Genomic DNA, 20,218 nt, shown 5'->3' with positions numbered 1-20,218 from the left:
GCACAGGCCTTCGTGGAAGGATTTGTATGTCGGCACGGGATTCCACAGGAGCTGCACACCGATCAGGGACGAAATTTTGAGAGCCAATTATTAAAAGATGTGTGCAGACTCCTGTCAATTCGGAAAACCAGAACCACGCCCTTGCGGCCACAATCTGACGGGATGGTGGAAAGATTCAACAGAACATTGATCCAACAACTGGCATTGTTCACCACCACCCGTCAGGATGACTGGGACGAACATCTCCCGTACCTGTTGATGGCCTACCGAACTAGCCAGCACGGGGCCACCGCATGCAGTCCAGCGTTGCTTATGTATGGGCGGGAGTTACGGGCTCCCGCCGACTTGCTATGCGGTCCCGTGCCAGACACCACGGATACACCGCCGAGGGAGGGTTACGCACGTCACCTGGAGGAAGGCATGGAGCGCGTCCATGCCTTCGCCCGCCGCCAGCTCCATCTGGCGGGGGCCAAGATGAAGCGCAGGTACGACGACCGGAGCCAGGGGAGTCAATACGCTCCGGGGATGAAGATTTGGTTCTTTAATCCCTGGAGGCGGAAGGGCAGGTGCCCAAAACTCACCTCCCCCTGGCAAGGCCCGGGAGTCGTCCTGTCGCAAGTCCGTGACGTGGTCGTTAAGATCAAAATGGGGCCACGGGCCCCCCCTCGGATCGTCCATGCCGACCGGGATAAGACCTTATGCCGGCGAGCAGGCGCCCTCATGGATCGCCTCGGCTCTAGATGCCGAGGCAGGACCCAGTACCTCTTGCGACGGGGGATCGTAGCGTCAGAGGACTGGGGGGATGGTAGTGGGAGATGCCCGATGTGGTGGGATGGCAACTCTGTCATCCCTCACAGCGGGGGCAAAGGAGCACTAGTTATGGGGTTTATGGCAGTGAAAACTAGCCCGGGAGGGTTTGGATAATGTGTAGGGACCTAGAGATTGACATTAGGTAACGTTAAGGTTAGGTAGTGACAATGATACCTGTAGTGGGGACGCAGGTAGATTAGTGTGGATGGTAACGACGAGGGAGCGCAATAGTTTAAAAGGACGACTGGGAAGCGCAAGTTCCAGAGGGGAGTAGTAGATTAGATGATGCCGTGTGTATGGTGAACAGGTGTGATTGCACAGGTGTGCAACAACAGGTGTATGGAGAATGGTTGTGTGAAATACATGGTTGTGTGGAATAAATGGTAGTGTGGAATATCTGGAGTATTGGCATGGATGGTCGTGGAGTGAGTATGGTGGAAACTATGGAGTGGAGTGGATGGTGCGAAGGTGTGAATGGGGGGAAGGATGGACCCCCATCACGAATACCCGGGGAGGGTAGTGTAAGTGTTAGGTAGAGGGTATAGGTAAATTGTGGTTGGATATTGGCATCTGTGGTGCGGGTGGAAGAATGGTGATTGGATGGGTGCATTAGTGTTGTGGAAATGGCTGGGCGTGTAGCCTGTTAGTGTGTGTAGTTGGTTTGGGCACTCCACCACTGTGAGGATGTCGGCCAGGTGAGGCCGCAGGTGGGCTCTGGGAGCCGGTAGAGTTGTTGTGGATGGGGCCCGAGGATCCAGAGGACGGACCCGGGTAGCCCAGTGCCAGAGGGCACCGAGGGGTGACAGAGCCAGGAGGGGCCTTCCCCAGTTAGATAGGTTAGGTAAGGAGCAGGTAAGCTCGGAGGCAACTACAGTGGTGGAGGTGTGCAGGTGGGTGGACCTGCTGGGAGAGCTACATGCCCCAGTCCTGAAATTGTGCAAGGGCACCGGGAGATGAATCGGGGGAGTGAGACCCCAAATTGAGAAGCACCACAGTTTGGTCAATGGGAATTGGTTTTTAAAACCACATAGAGTAAGATTGCCAATGGTTTGGCAGGGAAAGACCCCGGGTAGTGTAAAGTGTGTTAAAGTCATTTAGAGGATAGTTAGGATTGAAGTCTCCTCGCACAATCTGCATCCACTCACCTGGGATGACGTACCTCCACACCATGCCAGGTTGTTTTATTATTTTTGATGCAAATGTTTGGAATGAGAGACGCATCATGACGTGGGTGTGACATTGTGCTTTGTTGTTCCATCTCTTCCTCCTTATGAGGATTGATGATGAATTGGGTGATGGCAAATTTTGAAGTATAGGGAGTGGAGACGAATTTGGTATGGGGGAAATATGGGGAAGACGTGACATTAGTGACGAATTTGTAAATGTGTAGATTTTTGTAAATATGGGGTAGGGGCAAGGGTACAGTAGGTGACAGGGGGGGTGACGAACGGAAGGGACGAGCTTTTCTCACTTCGCTCTCCGTACGCATTTCGCCTTGCATTGCCTTGTTTGATGTGTACCCTTGTGACCTTACCCCTCACTCATCTGTCTCTCCCCCCCTTTGTCTCCCACATGAGGACCTGTGCGCCACTGGGCGCCGAGGGGAGCGTGCGTGAGTCCGCCATTGTGCGCCCGGAACTCCCAGAACCAGCTGTCTGCATCGATGCACCACATTATGGACCACATGTCTGTGGCCGAGCACCACTTATGGACCCCATGGGTTGGGGCATGGCCCCCTCTGCTGGAACCGGCCATGAAGGCCCGAAATCTTGCTGGCGGACCTTGATCACAGGGCACCGATGCCCCACAGGTGAACCACACTAGTCGGCCCTGTGGGCCATAAATAAAATAAATAAAAATGGACACGTTGGGTGCATTTTAATAGTGCAAATAGGCCGCCAGCAAAAGAAAATGGCAACATCTGGAAGAAAGCAAATAGCCAGCAGAGGGAGCCGAAGAGCAAGAGACCACCTGCAGGGTTAGGGGCTGTTGGTTTATTTTTATTGATGAACAATGACTGTGCACCGATTGGTGCTTGAGGGTGTGTTGGTGCGTTGATGGGTGCTTTCATGGTGCATTGATGCAGAGCAGACTGTCTCCCCCCAGAAAGAACAATCACAGGTCCTGGGTCGCGTTTTGTAAATAAAGTAACATCAGTGTAAATAATGCTCCCCACCGTCAGTGTATAGTTTGAAGACCATTCCGCAATTCGGTTAGCTGTGGGCGTGAGTCTGTTAGGTAGGGTGCAATGGAGCAGCGGGACATATTTATTTATGTTTTAAAACTGTCGCACTCAGGGTCAGGTTAAAAATAGAGGGAACTACACCTACGTGTCACACTAAGTTAAAGTTATAGGCCCGGACCGTGCCTAAGAGGAGGAGGGTGCAGTGTTGCGGATATGAGGATTGTATTTTTTTTATTGTGTTGTATTGTATAGTAAATTGTTGTAAATATCACACTCTGTAAAATGTAATGATTCCTTGTAAATACCTCCGTAGTGCAAAGGTCAAAGGGCGTCCCATAATTAGTCCATAAAGCATACACGTTAGCCAATCATAGATTTCCCCCTGGTTGATAGTTATATCTTTATTATGTGTATTAGGGTAAGGCCTTGTCTTCCATTAAGATGACACTCCATTGCACTGCATTAAATAAGAATAGATCCCCTTTCAATCCCATCCCCAAAATCTCCATTTCCTTTCACATCCCCTTTCATCATTGCCAGGCCTCGATTGCCAATTACATCCCCTCCAAAACCACCATTGAACATGTGCTCGGGTCGGGGAAGAAAGGCGTGCCCGCCCGTCGTCATCAAGGGCGGAGCCAGAGGGTCACGCGACCAACCAGGGCCGAGGTGAGCACACCGATGGGCGTGTCCTGAAGGCCGGCGGCTTGATCGCCGGAGGCGTTATAAAGGCGCGCGCGCAAGAAGCAAGGGAGTTGTCGGTGGTGAGGAGTGATTGGACCAAGAGAGAGAAAGAGTGGTTGGACCAAGAAAGAGAAAGAGTGGTTGGACCAAGAGAGAAAGAGTGGTTGGACAGGGAGACGTGCAAGAGTGTTGTTGAGTTGAGGGTTTGGACCAGACGAGTCAGACGAGTCCTGGCAAAGCACGCGACGTCCACAGCCGCAGCAGAAGCGGCAGCAACAGCAGATTGGGGCCTGGACGGCAGTTTTGAGCAGGGCCGCGAAGGAACGGCGGCTGCTAAACGCGCCGATCGTGCTGCAGGACCCCCTTGGACCTTCCTCTCCCTCCAGCCATCCACCTCCTGCCTGTCCATCCTTTTTGTGTACGTGAGTTTGTTCTGTTTGTTTTGTCCCTGGGGATTTAATTAAGCTTGTATAAGGAATTTGCACTGTGTCTCTAATATCTCAGACCTGTATATTATTTTATTATCTTTCCTTCTCCTTGGTTTTTTTGAGCCTGTATATAGTAGGAATAAATTTAGTAGTATTTTCAACCTTTTTTTCGTCTTCTTCTTCTTCTTCACATCCGTGTCGCTTTTGTCTTTTCCATATTGAATATCTGTGGCGCGATCCGGCCAACGTTCGGGAATCGGGTTAGTCGGGGTAACTGTTAGGGCCGCGGGGCCTCCGCTCGGCAAAACGAACATCTTATCCGCGGTCCGTAACAATATATATATATATATATATATATATATATATATGTCTACATGGTCTATGCAGCTATACAGCTGGGCCAGGAATCAAACCCAGGCTCGAGAGCTTAGAGGCGAGTATGCATATCTCTAGGCCACACTGCCAGCCCAAGCTATTGACAGACTAGAGAAGTGAAATAAGTCATTGTGGTACAGGGTTGCCAACGTATTGAAGCAAAAAAGTGGTGCACTCTGTGGGGTGGAAGGGATGGGAGATGGGGGCATAAGAGGAGAAAGGGGAGAAGTACTAGTATCAACCACAGCGGTTTTCACAATCTGCACAACATCAGTAATCCGTTGGTTGTTACAGTTGTTACAGTCACATACACCTCGACCCATCAAAAACAAAAACAGTCACACCTCTCTGCAAGCCCATTCAAGCTCAATGAGCCATCACCTAGGCTGTATCACAGGCGTCAGGGCCCCCAGGCTATCCCACAGATCATTTCCTTTGCATTTTGCTCCTTTGCTGATCATAATTTAGGGCAATATATTTGTGCCAAATTTGTAATCCTTTCAACATCCGTGTCTGTGTGCGAGAACAAAAATGCATGGACATGACTCAACTAGTTCACAACGAGGATTACAAGAGTAAAGAATAAAGAAATGTAAAGCATGCCATTTGAAGAAGTTTCAAGAAGGTCAAAAAGCAATGAATTTTCTTTATAAAGTAATGACCTGTCAAGGATATTTCATAACATTTGAACCAATAAAACTTCATGAGACCACGCAAGTTACAACACTCCCTGAAGCACAACTATGGCGTGGATGGCAAGCATAAGATAAACGTTTTCGTATGAGGACTCTCTATGCGAAACAGAATACCCCGTTTTTATCCTGCACACGTAGCGCAAAGCGGGGTTAAACAATTACTCTTAATTAATTGAGGAAGTACTCTATTTTAATTGAATCTCATATTTTGAACACTGCAGATCACAAATCAGAACACAAACCTGCAGTTTAGCAGTACTCTGGCTCTGAATCTGGCAAATTGTACGGATTCTCGTCCCGAGTGCGCATACTCGTGATAAAGCAATTGGGCGGGGGGTGGGGGGGGGGGGTCATAAAGGGCACAAACAAGCACGAAGAACGAATTTAATGTATTAAATAAGGTGGCGTAAAAGACGGTGCATCAACGGCGGTAAACTTCACATTAAATGTTTTATTTTCTTCTTTCCTACAGCTTTTAAAGGTTTTATTTTATTTTAATTGAATTACAGCTCAAACACGATAACAAAACACCTAGTTTGCACTTCCAGAAACCCTCAGTTTAGCACTGGTACTTGGGCAAAATTTTACACCATCTTGACAAATCAAATTTGCGGTGGGGTCTGAGGGTGGAGTTGGCAGATGGTTCAGCTCTGGGCTGTTCTGTTTTACCCATCGGCTGCATACGGTTGCCATTGCACCTGTTATTCAAAGTTCACGAACAAAGGAAATATAGATCGTGCTGGAAAACGCAAAGCAAGAGTTGAAAAGACCTCTGGAGAGCCTGGAGAGCCACTCGTGAGAGACTTGGGAAAACAATTGTGGCTATTAAATAAGTTGCAGAGCAGTTTGACTATGTCAAATAATTAACTGCTTTGCACAGATATATTTTTGTAGACTCTTGCAAAACTACCACTGAACTGCACAAACCTCCTTACTCAATGGTCAGGTAAATTTATTTCCCATTCATTTTGTATACATTCTCCACACTCGTCTATACAGTATATGCCACTTGGCTTGGCAGCATTTTTAAGCAAAAGCAAAACACACTCCTTCCCCACCCCAGAAAAAGAAGACGAATACAAAGTAATAATTGAAAAAGCCCGAAGCTTTGATTATATAACCCTTACAATAACTTTATTGGGCATGGGGATGACTCAATTGGTAACACTCTTGCCTCCTAAGTTTTCTGGTACTCGGTTCACCCATTGGAAGACGTCTAGTTGATGGAGAAAATGTGGGTGGGAAAGGGAGGGAAGGAGCAAGGTGAACATGTCTCATGGGGAAAAAATATATATAAAAGGGGACACTCAGGCAGGGGGTCAAGGGAGCCACTATAGACCCCCCTGTAGGGGCAAAGGGCAGCACCCCTTGTGGTAATCACTTACCTTTGAGTGAAACGTCATGAAGCTATGTGGTTTCAGATTTTTATGCATGCCCAAGATGGCTTCCAGAGCATGTTAACGTTATGCTGCGCACGTATAGAGCAATATGTCAATAATTCACATGACAATCAAAACAAGAAAAAGAGCAATCAGAAATTGCAGACCCTTGCCAGGATGTGTTTTTTAAGGCTTTTGTGTCAAAGCAAATATGGCGGCAGAAACACGTGACCGATGACATTATTTATTTTTTTCTCCACCAATTTATGCCTATATGACGCTCAACAAATTTCATCTTGATCGGAAGAAGTTTTGTACTTGCCTCCATTATGACGTCATAATTCGACAACTATGACATCATTAATAACATATTTTATTCCCCATGGAGAGTTCTTTACAATGAGCCATGTCTCAATTTTTTATATTCAGCACTTTCAGCTATAGAGGTGCAAAGTTTTTCGATTTTTCCAAGATGGCGGCCGAACCACGTGACCTATGAGGTCATAGCCGGCGAAGCCGGTGTTGTCAATAAACGCGTACGTATTATGTCGAAAACCAGATTATAGCCGGCGAAGCCGGTGTTGTCAATAAACGCGTACGTATTATGTCGAAAACCAGATTATGGCTTGGCTTGAGAATTCCGAAGCTCAATGGAGGCCGCCATCTTGCGGATGCGGAAGTATGCATAACAAATTGAAAAACGTTCAATAGGAGTTTCTTTCACCCGTCTTTGTTTGATTCACAATCTTATGCACCTCCAATTTATTATTTAAATACTTTAAGACCAACCTCGGCCCTCACGGGCCTGGTTATCTTCAACGAAAAGCGTCACCAAACACCGGAACCAATGAGATTCAAGCATTTGAAAAAATATTTCTAAAACCAAATCACGCAATGGAGGCCACCATCAACCGGATGCGGAAGTTTGCATAAAACAATTGCGAAAAAGTTCAATAGGAGTTTGTTTCGCCCGTCTTTGTTTGATTCACAATCTTATGCACCTCCAATTTGTAATTAAAATACGTTAAGACCAACCTCGTTATCTTCAACGAAAATCGTCACCAAACACCGGAACCAATGAGATTCGAGCATTTGAAAAATTATTTTAAAAAGCTTATTACGCGTTTTGGAGGGTGAAAACGGCGTCAAATATTCTAAAATTGACGAATAATTATTTTTTAGAAATCTCGCGTCCGTCGGGGATAGTTTTTCACGGCCGGAAATATCCGAAGTTGAGACGGAATTCACCGAATTAATCAAGAAGTAAATTTTATCAATTTTATTCTCATCCAGAATGCAAATGGTACCTACTACACCTACTACACCGACGGTACCTACTACACCTACCTACTACCAACTACCTAACCTGATGCCATAGTGATGGGTAAAATAGTGGCAAGAGGCTTTGGCTTCGCCGGCTCATTGCGGCTTTGCAGTCGGGTACTAGTATTAGCATTACAAAAATGATACAGGTGGAGTTGCACCTATGGTGAAAATTTCCTGTCGATCGGACCAACGGTTGCAGAGAAAACCATATTTATTCTGTCCTCAGGCGAGAGTAACAAGTGAGAAAACGGGACAAATAGGGTCCCGGGAAGGTACATCTAACGGTACCGCTGGCTCTTTCATAGATCTTACTATCCCTCAGAATGAAGGTCGGATATGACCGAACTGCATCATGGGTAAAGGGTGCACCCCACGCCCACGGTGATTTCGTCGGGGGCGGGGCCTCCTCAGGCGCGAAATGGACTGAGTTTAAAATAATCTTTTAAAGCATCCGTGAGATAAAGTGAATTCGTCGGTACTAAATAAAGTGTAAACAAATCAAAATAGAAAGTGAAGATGAAATAGATACACGTTGGTATGATGGACCTATAATATAAAAGACTTCTCAATGACTGAATGAGCATTTACTTGAACGGTAATGGTTGGCACGCCCTGGCAGAGTAAATTCTGCAAACATTTACCATAGTTAACGCTGCTCGACGATACTCGCCGCAACATGTAAATACCGAAGTATTAAACTACTTGTCGTTTATTAGTCGCTCATACCACAAAAAGTTTCCAAATTACCTCAGTAATCACCGCGTTATACAACACGAGCACGGCACAGCCGAGTCATGGAAATCTGAGGAGAAATCGGCGAAGAACATTTAACATTCCTCGACGGCGCCGAATGCCGAATGGACGCATTACCACGTCTTCGGACCAAGAAATAGTGAAGTGATAACCACAACGCCCGCTTTCACTTGCATGTTGAAGATTTTTCGTCTACAGTCATTACAAGGCCTTTGCTTTAGCATACTCACCACAGCAACAGCAACAGCAGCAGCAACGATCCTGAGAAAAGGCACGCCACATACCCAAGGAAAAGACAACCCAAATACGCCTGGCCTTTCTGGAACGAGCGTAAAAAAGTTCCGCTACGTCATGACGTCACCGGATGATGACGCGACGCGGGTACACTGTTTGCTTTTATGGGTGGTGTACTTCCGTCGATGCTCCATGAACTCCATTTCACTTCCTGTTCCAATATGAAAAAGAAGAAGATGACTAAGAAGATGAATAAGAAGAAGATGAATAAGAAGAAGATGAATAAGAAGACGAACAAGCATCGTTTGCACAAAGATGACTGAATAAGCAGTTTTCCCTCAGCTGGGAGTAACATTCCGAGACGGATCGCCACTCCAAACGTAGGCTGCTGCTCATTTTGCTGACCTCGGTACATAGATTTGAGTTGACGAGCAGTCATTTTACTCTTGAGGTTCTGACCCAAGTCTTTCACGAACCGGCTGGCCAGTGCTGCCGTTCGACCTAAGGTTGCAGGGATTTCAAATTTGTTTTGGGTTCTGGGAATAACTTTCCTACTCTTTGAGAAAGTCCCCGTGGGCTTCAACATCCACCATGGACCAGTGCTGGTTAACATGAATCGCCATGGCTGTGACATATTAGGGTGGCAGTTTATAGCTGCATTGACATCGGAACCAGAGGGAGTGCACACACCTCTAAACTCCCAGCCATATGCTGGCAGCCTTAATTAACCAAGACATTGCCTTGCTGAACCTACTTTAATCAAACAAAGCAATGATAATTGCACATTTGTCAACTCCACTGCAACCTTTTCCACCAAAGGCCCACATAAAAATGCAAGGAAATGGAAAAAAATGTTTTTGTGTCTGTTTCATGCTGGTGGATGAGATTGTAAATTAGTCGTACATGACATAAGACACCGGGAGATCGAGTACAATTGCATACATTGCGAGACTATAGGGACATAATGGGATGGGAAATGTGAAACCAAACATTCTTGACAGATTTCGTCCTGGCATCGTGAGAAAAGCACTCAGGTGAGAAGGCCAAACAGGTAAACCTGTAAGGTAGTCCGATATCATTGTTGGCACCTGGATTTAGAAGCTCCAAGTCAGGTCATATCTGGTAGCAAGTCAGCTAACAAATCAAATCCACGTTTGTATGCAGCACAAGGCTGTGGGGTAGCATCATCGCCTGAGAAGTGTCCTCTGTAGGATAGGGATTTGTAATTTGGTCAGGATGCCGGCGATAACTTGCGTACTCTTCACTAAGGACACTGTTCGATCTGTAACATGCACCAACTAATGCCAGCAGTTGTGACGTCCGGTTTAACGTCCATTCGAGGGATGGTACACACATTGATGAATCACCCTGCCTGTGAAACACCAAGATGACAGCTTACAGCTGGGTCGGGATTCAGCCCAAGGCGAGACCGCAGATCAAATCATACCGTGTCACCATAATCCAAGTCAAATCTCATTCCAAATGTATTTCATTTTCAAATACAAGGGATGATCAAAAATAACCTCAAATTATATCCTCAAATTTGACGCATGCAGATGTCGGGTTGATAACTACATAAACTAGAACGGCACTCAGTAGAGAGCATACCTCCACCTGGTTGGCCATATCACTCAATGGTGAAGAATCAGTTAAAAAATTAAATAATTATCATATCCGAATCCATATTCAGATCTTCACCAAAATCGAACCTATTTGTCCTTGTCACACACCCAACCGGTCCACAAAGTTTCGTCCAAACATGTCCATAACTTTTTGAGATATCCCGCAATGTATCGTTTTGGCCCCATCTCCCAATGGCAAAGAACCCTGGTGTTGGGCTAGCGGCTAGGGTGCCGGCTTAGGATCCTAGGATCCTGGGTTCGAATCCCGGTCGATCGCTGAATTAACGCCAGGGGGGTTGACTCAGCCTGTTATCCTTCCGAGGTCGGCTAATTGAGTACCAGTTCACTGGTAATTCCGTTTGTTGTAAAAGGCGACAAAAAGGGTTGGTGACAAAAAGGGTTGGCGGCAGGAAGGGCATCCGGCCGTAAAACATTGCTTCAAAAAGGGGACCAAAAAACAACAACAACCACGGTCCCCGAAAAAGGCCAACCCCCGCTCTGCGGGGAAAAATGGCCTCTAAAGGTGGTTCCCAATGGTGAAGAATCACCTTAAAAATTCTAATAGCCGGATCCGAATCCGGATCTTCACCAAAATCGAATCATTTCGTCTTTGTGACATACGCTACCTCTCTGCCAAATTTCGTCCGAATACGTCCACAACTTTGAGATCTTTTGTTCACAAACAAACAAACGGACAAACAGACAGGGGTGAAAACATAACCTCCATCCACCTTTGGTGGCAGAGGTAAAAAGTCCCAAAAGTTATGCAGTAGATGCCAAGCCTTATGTTTGGAAGCTGTGGCTATTACATGCATCAGCCTTGAGGATCAACAAGTCTTTACGTGAAAGAAGCTCAATTAAACATGCTCCTGAAAAATGTATTACATCTTATATTGATTTACAAGGTGAGCCTGGTGTTGGCTTAGCGGTTAGGGTGCCGGCTTGGGATCCGAGGATCCTGGGTTCGAATCCCAGTCGATCGCCGAATTAACGCCAGAGGGGTTGACTCAACCTGTCATCCTTCCGAGGTCGGCAAATTGAGTACCAGCTTGCTGGGATGAATGATCGCGGTGTGTACCCCGGTTTAGAATAGGTACACCGTATCCCTGCGCATCGCAAGAGGCGACCAAGGGTTGGCGTCAGGAAGGGCATCCGGTCATAAAAACATTGCCTCAAACAGGGAACCATGATTGTCATGGGGCACGCAAGGCTAACCCCCACTATAGCGGGGAAAATGGCCTTAATATTAAAACGATCATTCATTCATTCATTCATTTACAAGGTACGTCAGTAGCGTGAAAATATCTCACCAAGCGACCCTCGTTAGAAACCTATTGAGCAATGCTTTTGCAAATAAAACAAAGATGACCAAAAAAATGAAGGATACAAAAGTTTCTTTTATATAAAAAAAAAACATGCCATTTATTCATAAATTCACTTATCACTTGGAACTTAGCAGCTAAGGACTATATGTACAAGGGTAAACCAATCAAGAAGAAGTTTGGAATTATAAGCGAATGCTTCTCAATACATATTAGAAAGACACCTGACCATGTCTTGGCTAGTTACGTACACTAGTCCCACAACTTAATCAGACCATCCCAACCGCAAGTTATGATGCGCGATGTCTCGTGCGGATGCCATAAGCATCCGATGCAAACGCCGTCGTGCGCCCGCAGTTTCGAATACAACTTGGTCGTCTTCCAATCCCACACGTTGAGTCGACCGTCCGCGTCGCCCGAAATCACGTAGCTCATGTCTGGCGAAAAGTCCAAAGCACAGGCGTAACCGGCGACCATGTGGCCTTTGAAGACCTTTTTCTTATTCAGACGGAAACGATTGTGAGCCCCAAAAACGAGGATCTGGTTGTCCATGGATTGGCAGCCCAGCCACTTGCCGTTGGGAGAGAGCGTCACAGCGGGCATGGAGTGCATGGAAGGCTCGGCGATGTATTTGAAGTCCACGGGGATGTCCCACTCCCAGACGCGGAGACTTTTGTCGTCCGACGTGGTCACGAAGCGCCGGTTTTCGTCCACGAAGGTGATGGTGTTAACGGCACCCAGGTGGCGATCGTACTCCTGCACGATCTCTCCGCTGCGCGCGTCCCAAGTCACGATCTTCTTGTCGGACATCCCGGCGACGAACAGGTGCTGCTTGTCGTCGTCTGGGTTGAAGCGCACGCAGTAAGGCACCCGACGGTTGGTGAACCGAGAGATGCAAGCCCCCGTCTCGGTGTCCCACAGGCGGACGAGGCGGTCGTAGCCGGCGCTCAGGAACTGGGTGCCGTCGTTGTTGAAGCAAGCGTCTCGCACCGCTTTGCTGTGACCGAGGAAAGAGCGCAAGCACCGACGCTCCTTATACACCTCCCAAAGCTTGAGCTTGGAGTCCATACCACAAGACAGCAACAAATGGCCGCTGCGTGGGAACAGTCGGATGGCGCTGACGCCCTTGGTGTGACCGGTCCAAGCATGAATCTGCTTTTTAGGCAGGTAGCACTTTTCAGGAGGAGGCACGTCGGCTCGCAGGTTGATCTCGGCGTCTTGCGGAGGATGCAAGTACGACCTGCCTTGGTAGTCCACGGAATCCTTGACGTGGAATATGGTCTTCTCCTCGTTGGGAGCTTCGTCGACACGTCGGCTTCTCCGCTGACGCTTTGCCGCAAACTCGTCCAGCTCACGTTGCTCTTCGTCCGTCGGCTTGGCAACCTCACGCTCGTCGACGTACTTTCCCCAAGGACCAAGGAATCCGTCGAGGTCACCGGGATCGTTGCCCTGCAGACGGCGACGCCTGTCCCCGGGTCGCTTTTTACTGGTCTCGAACACGGTGAGGCCTCTCTGGGCCGCGGCCGCGTCCAGGTCCCCGACGAAGCGGTCCCCGGAAGCGGTCTGCGAATCCACCGATGGGTCTTGAGCGTAGCCGTAGCTGGCGAACGTGCGCCGCTGCTGTTCGAACGTAAACGCGTTGATGTTCGTCGACTCGGCAAAGCCTGCCAGCGTGTTCCGGGGCGCTGAGAACTGCTTCGTTTTAAAAGGATTCTTGGGACCGAGCTCGGGTGCGAAAAGCGCCTCGAACGGCGCGTTGTAACAGATCTCCCGGGCCGTCGGGTCCACGGAATGTCCGCACTCGATTTCCTCTTTACTCGCCACTTCGGGTGCAGCGTTCAGCGACAGGAGACGATCCTTCAACGATCCGGTAAAAGACTCACTGCAAACAATTGATTCTTTGGAAACATCCGACTCGTCCGCTTCGCTATCACTTCCACTATACGCACAAATATTACCTAACGCAGCCATGATGCCATCAGCCATGATGCCGTCACCGAATTTTTATTTTTTTTATTTTGTGACATTCTTCCGTATTCATTGTGATGCAACTGAATTTACGGATTCCTTACAAATAATATTAGTAATACAGTAAGCGTACAATATTCGTGGGGATTAAAAAAAAGAAGTCAATTTCATCTAACGCTAACTACTCTTCCATGACCAATTATCACAGGACAAGAAAAATAAGCCCTGCTAAGACAAAGATCAAGGGAACCCATAATAATTATTATGTACATTCACGCAGAAATGACATACAAGACCAAATAGAAAAATCACTTTCGACTTAATTGAGGTCATTAAGAAATACTATTAACCTTCGTACACCGTTTAAAAGTTGAGGCGATAACGTCTGCCAGATCCCACGAGACGAAGGGAACTTGAACAGCCCACTCATAATCACAGCACCAAACAACTCCTGAATCTAACACAATTGTCTCAGCAACAACTATCTCCACCAACAATGACTTCGACATATAAACCCACTGATATCAACACAAACTGGTTTGGCGGTCACGGCTGTGTGCGCCGCCATCTTTGGACCCCCAATAGCAATCAATCGCCCCAAACTCAAAAAGACAAAACAATTTTAGGGAGGGGGAGTCACCTTTAACACAGAGAAAAGGCAACCTTTATACAATGAAAAGGCGCTCTTTCAAGGTTTAATTGTGTCTCCCTTTCCTCCTCTCAGCCCCAATCCTGAAATGCTTCCGGTGCGCGTGCTGCATGTACTTGTGCCAAGTTAGGTCAAACGGAAAATTTGTTAATTTCATCTAAAACGTCATAAAGGAGGAGGATCGCTTCTTTGGAGGTCACCAGGGAGCCCCCGCTCCGCACGGCTTCACAAAGTCTCGACCAGCGTAGAGCTTCCCATTACAAGTCGAGATCAGTGCCCAATCATATACATTATAATTATATTTATATACCCAGTCCTCTTACTCTTAGTCACAAATAATTAGGCCTACTGCTAACTGCTAACTGCTGGCAACCTCAACATTCTCATCCTCCTCGACCTCAGCGCCGCCTTTGACACCATCGATCACACCATCCTCCTCACCCGACTTGAAACCACCTTTAACATTACCGGCACTGCCCTCTCTTGGATTAAATCATAGCTCTCTGACAGACGTCAGTTCATCTCCATCAATAACTGCAAATCCCCCACTGCTCCCCTCCCCCAAGGTGTCCCCCAAGGTTCAGTTCTTGGCCCCCTCCTCTTCATCCTTTACCTGTCCCCCCTCGGTCACTTAATCCGCCGTCATGGTCTCCAATTCCACTGCTTCGCCGATGACATCCAGCTTTTCATCTCCACCAAGTCCATCTCCACCGCCACCCACTCTATCCTGACAAACTGCATCACTGAAATAAAATCCTGGCTTCAAATCAACTTCCTCAAACTTAACTGTGATAAATCTGAAATAATCATCATTGGCCCAAAAACGCTCACCAACTCCACCCATAACTTTGCCCTCAACATCGACGGTTTCCCAGTATCCACCTCCCCTCACATCCGGAATCTTGGCATCATCTTTGACCAAACCCTCTCCTTCGACAAATACACGAAACAGATCACAAAGACAGCCTTCTTTCACCTGAAAAACATCGCCCGTCTCCGTCCATCCCTCTCCTCCGTGGCTGCAGAAACCCTCATCCACGCCTTCATCACTTCCCGTCTGGACTACTGCAATAGCCTCCTTTATGGTTCACCCTCAACAATCACCAATAAACTCCAATACATTCAGAACTCCGCTGCCCGTCTACTCACCCATTCCCGGACCCGTGACCACATCACCCCCGTCCTTTACAAGCTTCACTGGCTCCCCATCTCCCAGAGAATCCAGTACAAAATCCTCCTCTTGACCTACAAAGCCCTCCATAACCTGGCCCCATCCTACCTGGCTGACCTCCTCTCCAGACACACTCCCACCCGCAACCTCCGCTCTGCTGGTACCAACCTCCTGACCCCCCCCCATCCGGACCAAATTTAGATCCTGGGGGGACAGGGCCTTCTCCATCGCTGCTCCCACCCTCTGGAACTCGCTACCTCACACCATCAGAGACTCCTCCTCACTCACCACATTCAAAACATCACTCAAGACCCACCTGTTCAACACTGCATTCAACATTTAACCCACAGCATCTAACCCCTGACTATCTCCTCTCCTTCTCCCTCCTTTGTGCTTTGAATATTTCCCTATTGATTCTTCTTTTTTTGCAATTGTTTTTATGTTTTGCTATGCATTATGTTTTGCACTCTGTCAAAGCGTCTTTGGGCTTCCTGAAAAGCGCTATATAAAATAAATGCATTATTATTATTATTACTGTTTATCTCCCTCCTCTCATTTATTTTCCAGGTTGTTCAGCCCCTTGCTTCTATATAACTGTTACCTCACTATCGCTACGTTGCCTTTTTACACTCAGACACCTAGCTCTTCCATGCGCGAAGGATTTTGTATACAAAAAAAAATCTCCATTGCGCAATGCATGCCAATCATGGCAGGGTTGTTAGCGACAGAAGCTTCAGCATTTTCTTGACATTCAAATTTCGGCTTCTTTAAATTGTACTTTGTTTTGTTAAACGCACTTCTTCACTTAATATATATATATATATATATATATATATATAAATATTTAACTGGAACTTACAAACGTTGCGAGAGGTTAAAAATATCTGAAGGACGATTTGAAGATGACGAAACTGCAAATCCGAATTGTCCGGGAGAGGCAACTTCCGGCTCCTCGGCGCATTTCGTTTGATATGCAGTTTTTGGTGCTTCCACCCCGTTGATCGTGATGAATATTTTACCGAAAAAGAGTTGGCACGTTCGGAACAAAGACAATGTTGCGAAAGTACGGAGGGATGAGGCGCAAGCGAGAGAGGAAGAGGAAGAGAGGACACGACGCTTGGATTTGGCCGAACAAGAGGCCCGGACGGATTTCCTGCGCAAGCGGATTCAAGGACCAGGAGGGCAAGCGAAATGTGGCGACGAAACGGTCCAAAGCCCTGGGAAGGTCCTCGATCTGTTTGGAGGGAAAGGAGTTCCGGGGCAGCAAAACGCAGAGCACGAGGAGGAAAAGAGATCGGAGCAGGAACGTCGCGAGAAGGCCATCGGGTTGCTCACGTACCTCGGTCAGTCGGCGGTGGGTTCGTCCCCCTGGTACCTGGAAGCGCAATCTGCCGCCGCCGACGTGAAGGTTTCCGACAAGACATCGCGTGATCGTGACGAGCGTCGAAAGAAAAGAATGGACCCTCTCGCCAAGATGAAACGCGAGCAAGATGCCCGCAAGGAGAAGCCTTCCAAAGGCGGCTCTCGGTGCTCGACGCAGTCCTACGGACAGGGTTCCGGGACGTCTCTGTCCAAGATGCGTGCGGAGCGTGTCCGCCGAGAAGCGGCCGAAAGGGTCCGGGTTCGGGCGCTGCTGAGTCCGGACTCGGAACGCGGATGCGCTCCACCCGGTGACGCCTCCGGAGCGAGACCCCCGCAGTACAACTCTCAGTTTCACCCTGAGCTTATCCGCCCGAAAAGGAAGGCATGGAGGTGATCCGGGTCGCCCTTGGCAACGAGGACCGTCATCGGAGCACGCCGATTGGTCAGACGTATCTCCATAACGCGTGACAGGCGGATGTACAGTACAATATATTAACAATGGTGGCTTTTATGTCCAGGTACTCGATGCCCATAACATAATTATTATATGTTATTTTCGTTGTGATTTAAAATTCAAGTATTGCAAGCAGGGCGAGCTTAACAAGATGGGGAGAGATAATTTAATAGATGCTCAGGTGATATGTGACCACCTGGAGAGAGTCGTGGCAGTACAATCGAGGTGGAGGGAGTCACATCGAGCTGTCACGCTTGGATTTCTCCAACATCATCGGAGCACACACACTATCACACCCTCAAGTGGTACTTTGTTTGCCGGTGCCACCTGCTTCTATGATCCGTCATCCGTACCACTGCTGCGGTGCTTTGTGCCAAGAATGCCCTCGGAGCTCTCCTAGGTGAATCCTCTTGCTGCACTCGGGGCTTCTCTGGCAGGGTCTTGGGGCATCACCATCACTACAGTTTTGTGGGCAACTTTGCTTGACGACGATGACCTCTTATCTCACTCCGTTTGCTCTTCCCGTGTTCCGTACCCGATTCCTGTAAATAAATAAATAAATAATCCCCTCAATACACCTCTCCCAATTTGATTTCATCCTTTCTTGTTCTTTAGTTCCCTTGTTGGGTCATAACATTATAATGACTCCGCAGCATCTGTTTATTTATCATTTCGTTGTTGTTGTTGTTGTTGTTGTTGTTGTTGTGTGCCTAGAATTTGAATTGAAACAAATCAAGTTGAGTGAAAACATTCTTTGAATTTACATGGGAATCAGAGTTTGAGCTATAAATTGAAAGTAGAGTGTATCGTTTTACGAGTGAATGCAAAAAACACAAGAACAATCATCACCAATAGGTCGAGGACTAGGGGCAGCCCTCGTGGAAGCCCTTGATGGTTTTAGATGCCCGTAGATGCGTTCTAGCCAGATTCTGGCTGTAAAAGTTTTGGTTGCAAGACCCGAATCCAGACGCAGCTATAAATTGTCATCCTGCATTTTCACAAAGTGATTCATTAATGTGTGTTCCTCAGATGGAGGTCAACCTGGGCATCCCGTACGCCACCATCAGTCGAGTGCAGGTGGAGAGGTCAGGGTGAATTAAAAAGACTGGCGTCCTATTTAGTTGGTGGTCGTTAAATCGCACATAGTGTCCTTCACAAAGAGTGGGCGACCTATCACTGGCACCATGAACAAATTACAACTTTGAGTAACTAATAATTGCTTTCTAAGCAATTACAACTTTCTATGCCCACTAGGGTGGCACTAAAATAGAGGTAAAATTTCAAACACATGAAAATTATGGTCTTACCATTCAAAGTGGTTCCATTTATTGAAGAAATCACAAACGTAAAATTTTATGCAAATCGTATAATATTTAGGGGTTGCTCACTGCAACAAGCCATGTTGCGGTGAGCATACAATACAAAATTGTATAATTACATACAATTATATAATAATATTATTATGTCCATAATGCATCTCCCCTTTGAGAAGGGCAGTTTATAAAAGTGTCGAAGTTGTAATTTGTTCAGAAAGTTGTAATTGCTTAAAATATATATAATATATATATTTTATTAACATATATTTATTAATAAATAATAATATTATAATAATAATAATAGTAATATAATATATATATTTTAAGCCTCTAAACGTGGCCTCTAAAGGTGGTTTTATATATATTTTAAGCAATTACAACTTTCTGAACAAATTACAACTTTGACACTTTTACAAACTGGCCTTCTCAAAGGGGAGATGCATTATGGACATAATAATATTATTATATAATTGTATGTAATTATACAATTTTGTATTGTATGCTCACCGCAACATGGCTTGTTGCGGTGAGCAACCCCTAAATATTATACGATTTGCATAAAATTTTACGTGTGTGATTTCTACAATAAATGGAACCACTTTGAATGGTAAGACCATAATTTTCATGTTTGAAATTTTACCTCTATTTTAGTGCCACCCGAGTGGGCACGGCTCAGGGCACTTGCCATTGTAGAACCGCCACGCATGACCGCAGCTACCACATAGACGTTGGGTTAACAATGGCCCAACTTCACCACGACCGTTGCCCCAATGTATTTTGTCCATTTGTCCCATCACTTTTATGCCATGTGGCTGCTGTTGGAAAGCAACGTTGTGCTAGCTGGGATGTTTTTGTTTGCGTGACCGCGAATAGCCGAGGGCAAAGAATGGCAAATTGTACTACAGAAAATTCACCACGAAGAGTCAAATCCACAAGTGATACACCCGCAAATAGCGAGGGTTTACTGTATGTTTTCTATTGAGAAACAAAAATTAATCAATGCCCAGCAGAAATACCCTTTTACGAACTGCCCTTCTCAAAGGGGAGATGCATCTCAAGCTAATACTTAAATGGTAATGAGCTAGTTTGAAGATAAATCAACTAGCTTGAACATACGCAACACGAAAATTAACAAACTAGAACGGCACTCGGTGGAGCGCATACCTCCGCCAGGCTGAACAGTTTATGTTTTGTATCCCACTGATGGGTTGGATCTGGATTCGGACCTGAACCAAAAACTAACCTGCTTGTTCTTGTCAGCTAACCAAGTCATCCATAACTTTTTGAAATATGTTATATATCGCTTTTCACCTGATCGCTCAATGGTGAAGAATCACTTAAAATGAAATAATTCTCGTATACGAATCCATATTCATATTCAACCTGAAAAAATCCATATTCAACCTGGTGTTGGCTTAGCGGTTAGGGTGCTGGCTTGGGATCCTAGGATCCTGGGTTCGAATCCCGGTCGATCGCTGAATTAAC

General features: G+C 46.6%; 4 protein-coding genes across 5 annotated transcripts in view; 1 reads left to right on the top strand and 3 right to left on the bottom strand.

Moving 5' to 3' along the window:
- The window catches only part of HERC4 (HECT and RLD domain containing E3 ubiquitin protein ligase 4), a 237,876-nt gene extending 228,877 nt beyond the window's left edge, over positions 1 to 8,999 (bottom strand). Inside the window, exon 1 of one of the 2 annotated variants that reach the window (XM_078783317.1) lies at positions 8,866 to 8,999. The gene's annotated coding sequence lies outside the window, so the exon portion shown is untranslated. The remainder of the gene's footprint in view (positions 1 to 8,865) is intronic. The other variant, XM_078783318.1, reaches the window with a different exon arrangement.
- Positions 1 to 20,218, bottom strand: part of LOC144893281 (uncharacterized) — a 1,021,022-nt gene that overhangs the window by 897,385 nt on the left and 103,419 nt on the right. The window lies entirely within an intron of this gene.
- CDC40 (cell division cycle 40) lies at positions 11,869 to 13,820 on the bottom strand. The gene has a single exon (XM_068124531.2). It carries the CDS (start codon positions 13,797 to 13,799, stop codon positions 12,066 to 12,068), a length of 1,734 nt encoding a protein of 577 aa, XP_067980632.1. The 5' UTR covers positions 13,800 to 13,820; the 3' UTR covers positions 11,869 to 12,065.
- LENG1 (leukocyte receptor cluster member 1) lies at positions 16,509 to 17,994 on the top strand. The gene has a single exon (XM_068124530.2). The coding sequence runs from the start codon at positions 16,608 to 16,610 to the stop codon at positions 17,355 to 17,357; it is 750 nt and encodes a 249-aa protein (XP_067980631.1). The 5' UTR covers positions 16,509 to 16,607; the 3' UTR covers positions 17,358 to 17,994.

Source organism: Myxine glutinosa, chromosome 8, assembly GCF_964187855.1.
Source record: "Myxine glutinosa chromosome 8, kmMyxGlut1.1, whole genome shotgun sequence".
Classification (NCBI taxonomy): domain Eukaryota; kingdom Metazoa; phylum Chordata; class Myxini; order Myxiniformes; family Myxinidae; genus Myxine; species Myxine glutinosa.
This window is presented reverse-complemented; position numbering and strand designations above follow the sequence as displayed.

Excerpts from the sequence above, each read along its gene's own strand:
- CDC40 (XM_068124531.2), bottom strand. The coding sequence starts at position 13,799 with ATGGCTGATGGCATCATGGCTGCGTTAGGTAATATTTGTGCGTATAGT.
- LENG1 (XM_068124530.2), top strand. The coding sequence starts at position 16,608 with ATGAATATTTTACCGAAAAAGAGTTGGCACGTTCGGAACAAAGACAAT.